A 4,083-nucleotide genomic window follows, 5' to 3' on the forward strand; every position below is an offset into this window, starting at 1 on the left:
GCGCACTGTGCTGACCCAATTCCTCTGGGCAGGTGTGGAACTTGGGACCAGAGGTGCAGCTGTCACACCCAGCCATGCCTGCAGAAAGGACATGGTGACACGCTGGGACACAAAGAGCTTGTGCTGGTTTCAAGCACACAACCAAGAGCCTGTCAAGAGCTACCAAGTCTCTCACTAAATCAAACAAGTTTTTTCCATAAAAGCAGGGTACCTTGTGATTTCCCCAGCACAAGGCAGAGCAAGAATCCCATTTCACTGCAATGAACACAAGAGTTTGAGTCACCAATTTAATTTTATACAAGTCAAACTACACGTCGTATAAAGAGTACAAGGCAGTTCTAATGTTTGCTACTGCATGTTACAAAAATCAATTTAACTATAAAGGGGATTTTTTGGGATGAGTCCTATTCCACAATTTAAGTGAACTGGCAACTGTGGTTTAGCAAAGCCTTTGTTAAAACTAGAACTCTAGCTCCAAGAGATTACATTTCCAATAAAGTTCGGACCTACACACAAGAGGATTATAGTTCTCCTAGTCTGAAGCAAAACGTTAACATAAGTGAGTCAAAGGGGAGGGAAGACAGATTTCTTTACCTGGGTTTCATGTCCAATGGGGATTCAGAGGCTGACAAACCATACAGCATACTAAGGACTTGGACCACAGCCAAGAGACACCTTCGTGTCTGACAACAGTGACACTTGAGATTCAAGCAAGAAACGTCAGAAAGATTTTATTCTTTCAAGTCTGGAACAAAGGGGCTTTTAGCAATACTGTAGGATACAGGTTCCAGAGTACCTTTGTCACCTTTAATACAGTCTCAGTATGGGGGGAATGTTCTTTTGGCAAGTCAAGGTACAAGGTAAGTCCTCCAACTTGAGTTTATTGCTGGTCTAAAATCTTCCTAGTACTGTTACTGGTTTATACAGTTTGCTGACTCCTTCCAAAACTAAGATAAACTGTGTGACCTGCCCTGCAAGGCAATCCTGCCTTTGGCAGCAAGCTGAAACCTATGAACCTAATGACACCCATAGTTCTAATGCCATGAAAAAAAAATAGGAAAAAAGGATATTTTCAAAAAGCCCATATTTAAGCCTGTTTATATTCAGTTTATTTTTAATATAAAAACCACTTTGCATTCAAGAGTAGTTAAGTTACTCCAGCAGAAATGCTATAAAATCAAACTTTCAGCTCAATTTCTACAAAATGGGGACTCTTCCTGCTTTGTACCACCATTCCACCTGGTATAGTCAAATCTGGGATAGAAATTAAACCTTTATGCCTTATGCCTTAGTTCTTAGGCCATTCACTCCTGCAAGAGAAAAAACCAACTTCTGAAGTACTAACATAACACTAATGGCCTGACAGGTAGGAAAATGTTCCATAATAGTGTGCAAGGTGAGAGGAGAGTTGTAGTCCTAATCTCTTGAACTGGATCTTGATCGTGAGCGGGACTTTGAGCGAGACCTGGAGCGGGACCTGGAGGCGGCTCTTTTGGGCGGTGACTCGGAGCGAGCCTTGGCAGACGGCTGCTGCTGCGGAGAGTTGGAGCGAGACCTGCTCCTGGACCTGGACTTAGACTTAGCATCCCCTTTACCATTTTCTTTGGGAGATCGAGACCTGGACCGGGATCTGGACCGGGACTTCGACTTCTCCTTGGATCTGCTGTGCGAGCGTGACCCCCTGTCAGACTTGGGTTTGGATTTGCTCTTTGATCTGGACTTCCTGCTTTTGGATCGGGAACGGGAGCGGTCTTTGCTTCGTGACCTGGATTTAGATCTTTCAAAGAGAGAGAGAGAGAGAGTTTATTCTGTGTGGCCTGCAGTGCAGTTCCAGCAGCTGTAAACATCTGTCAGCAAGGCAGTTCCTGCACTGGCAGCATTAACCAGTGTTAACTCTGGGGCACTTACCGGGAACGGCTTTTGGAGACACTACGGGATCTGCTGCGGCTGCTCCGACTCCTCCGACTTCTGCTTCTAGACCTTCTCCTGGATCGTGACCTGCAGACATTTAAGATGTCATTCCCTTTCTCTTTGCCTGGTTGTGTCCTCCATCATCAAGTACAGGATGGAAAGGATCTTAAAGATCGCTGTGTTCCACCCCCTGCCATGGGCAGGGACACCTTCCACTATTCCAGGTTGCTCCAAGCCCCTTCTAACCTGGCCTTGGATACTTCCAGGGATCCAGGGGCAGCCACAGCTGCTCTGGGAAGTCCATCCTCACAGGGAAGAACCTTCCTGATTGTATCTAATACACTGTGCTATCTAATAGCATAATCTAATATAGAAAAGCTGCTACAGAACTTCCCAAGAGCAAGGGTGGTCCCAACATGGTGGGTTTAACATAGTCAGTGAATCACAGCTGAGGTTTCACATTTGAATAACTGCTCAAACCTGGCTTTGCTGTTTGATGTAAAATGTTTCCTTCTACACTGAGGCCCCCTCCTATTCCTAAACCATCAGCTGAAGGTGACTGCTGCAGGTAGTATCCCCCGAGTTACCTGGACCTGCTGCCAGAGTAGGATCGCCTGTGACTGGAGCGTGGCTTGTCCTCCACCAGCCTGATCTTCCTGCCATTTATCTCTGTGCCATCCAGCTTGTCCAGGGCGCGCTTCATGTCCGAGTATGAGCGGAACTCGATCACTCCTTCATTTGTACGTTCTTTGTGGGCATCTGCATAGGTCACTTCCCCAGCCTGCCTCATGAAATCCTGCAGGGAGCACAGGGCAGCTACAGAACGGGGGGATTCTGCAAACAGCACTCAACGCACACAAACACTTTTAAATTATTCTACTGCAACAAAATCAACATTGCTATTAAAGGAAGCGATTGCTTCCTGATATTCACAACAGATTCCACACGGAACATCAATACCTACTTTTAAATCCTGCCAACTACAGCGACTGGAAAGGTTCTCAACAATCAGCCTGAACTCTGTACGAACGGGCGGTCCGTATTTATCTCGTCCCGATTGTCTCCGACTGCTATATCCGCCACCACCCCCACCTTGATTGTACAAAGAAACAAAGTTAGGTTGTCTCCTAACACGAAGAAGGCTCAATGTTCTGAAAAAGTTAGTTTAACAGTCATATTTACTGGAGTAGGACTTTATTTCGCTAAGCCTCCAATAAACTTTGCAATTTTGCCATGATCTATATTAATGGCAAATCAAACAGACTAACATCCTACAAGTCTGTGCTCCTAAGATCTGTTAGAGAGTGACTGCTCCTTATTAGATTCACCTTGCTAAGTTTTATTTTACAGAACATTGTAAAATATAAAACTTAACTGATTACATGCATTTCTACATTTTACAAAAACGTTTACTAGTTACACTAAGTACTTACATCACAGTATGAGGTTTTTGGTGGTGGTTTGGCCACAAAACACGCAAGGTAACAGTCACCTAGTTCAGTTTAACCAGTTTTGTCTAACCCTTGGAATCCTCACCATCACCCTGCGTCTAATGGCAAAAGGCTGCTGTCGTCATGGCTTCCGGTAAGGTCAGCCAAAGGGTCATAGGGCAAGGGTCACACAATGTATGGAAAAGCCATGGCCAGGAAAGGCAGTCATCTTAGCCTCAGTGGACACAGCCTCAGCCCCACTGGTCACTTTTAAATTGAAACATCAAGGACTTGTTAAAAAGTTTGAATTGAACATGCAACAATTTTAAAACAACATACATTTGATTTTCTTTAAAAAGACAGAAACCCACCCCCCCCAACACCACGATTCCAAACACCACCGAAAAATCAACCTTAGTACTTTCAGTTACAGTACTAGGCCGTTCAAGCTCTACACAGCTCAGCTCAAGGAGCTACACAAGCGAGCTGAGCACAGAAATATTTACAATACCCCCCCTTCAGCACAACAGATTCCTGCTCCAAACCCCCCCCCCGCCCCTCCCATATATCCAACCGAATCAATCACATCAAAGTTCACAGCTGAGCGATTCTCCCCCAGTTACACAACGATATTTATACACTAACACTACTGATGCAACATCGCTGTCACATCTAAATGCTCCCAGGAATACTGGAGCCATTAATTAGCAGAGCAAACCCTTGCTAGAAGGCCACGATTTGG

General features: G+C 45.0%; 1 protein-coding gene across 1 annotated transcript in view; it reads right to left on the bottom strand.

The window, feature by feature from the left end:
- Positions 1–273: 273 nt before the first annotated feature.
- Positions 274–4,083, bottom strand: part of LOC102033517 (serine/arginine-rich splicing factor 6) — an 11,575-nt gene continuing 7,765 nt past the window's right edge. Inside the window, exons 2-6 of the mRNA XM_031063104.1 lie at positions 3,448–3,460; positions 2,876–3,003; positions 2,499–2,707; positions 1,909–1,998; positions 274–1,777 (exon numbers count right to left, since the gene is read on the bottom strand). Of these exons, the coding sequence (XP_030918964.1) occupies positions 1,417–1,777; positions 1,909–1,998; positions 2,499–2,707; positions 2,876–3,003; positions 3,448–3,460 (801 nt within the window). The 3' untranslated portion in view covers positions 274–1,416. The remainder of the gene's footprint in view (positions 1,778–1,908; positions 1,999–2,498; positions 2,708–2,875; positions 3,004–3,447; positions 3,461–4,083) is intronic.

The sequence above is a fragment of the Geospiza fortis genome, unplaced genomic scaffold (assembly GCF_000277835.1).
Source record: "Geospiza fortis unplaced genomic scaffold, GeoFor_1.0 scaffold657, whole genome shotgun sequence".
NCBI lineage: Eukaryota > Metazoa > Chordata > Aves > Passeriformes > Thraupidae > Geospiza > Geospiza fortis.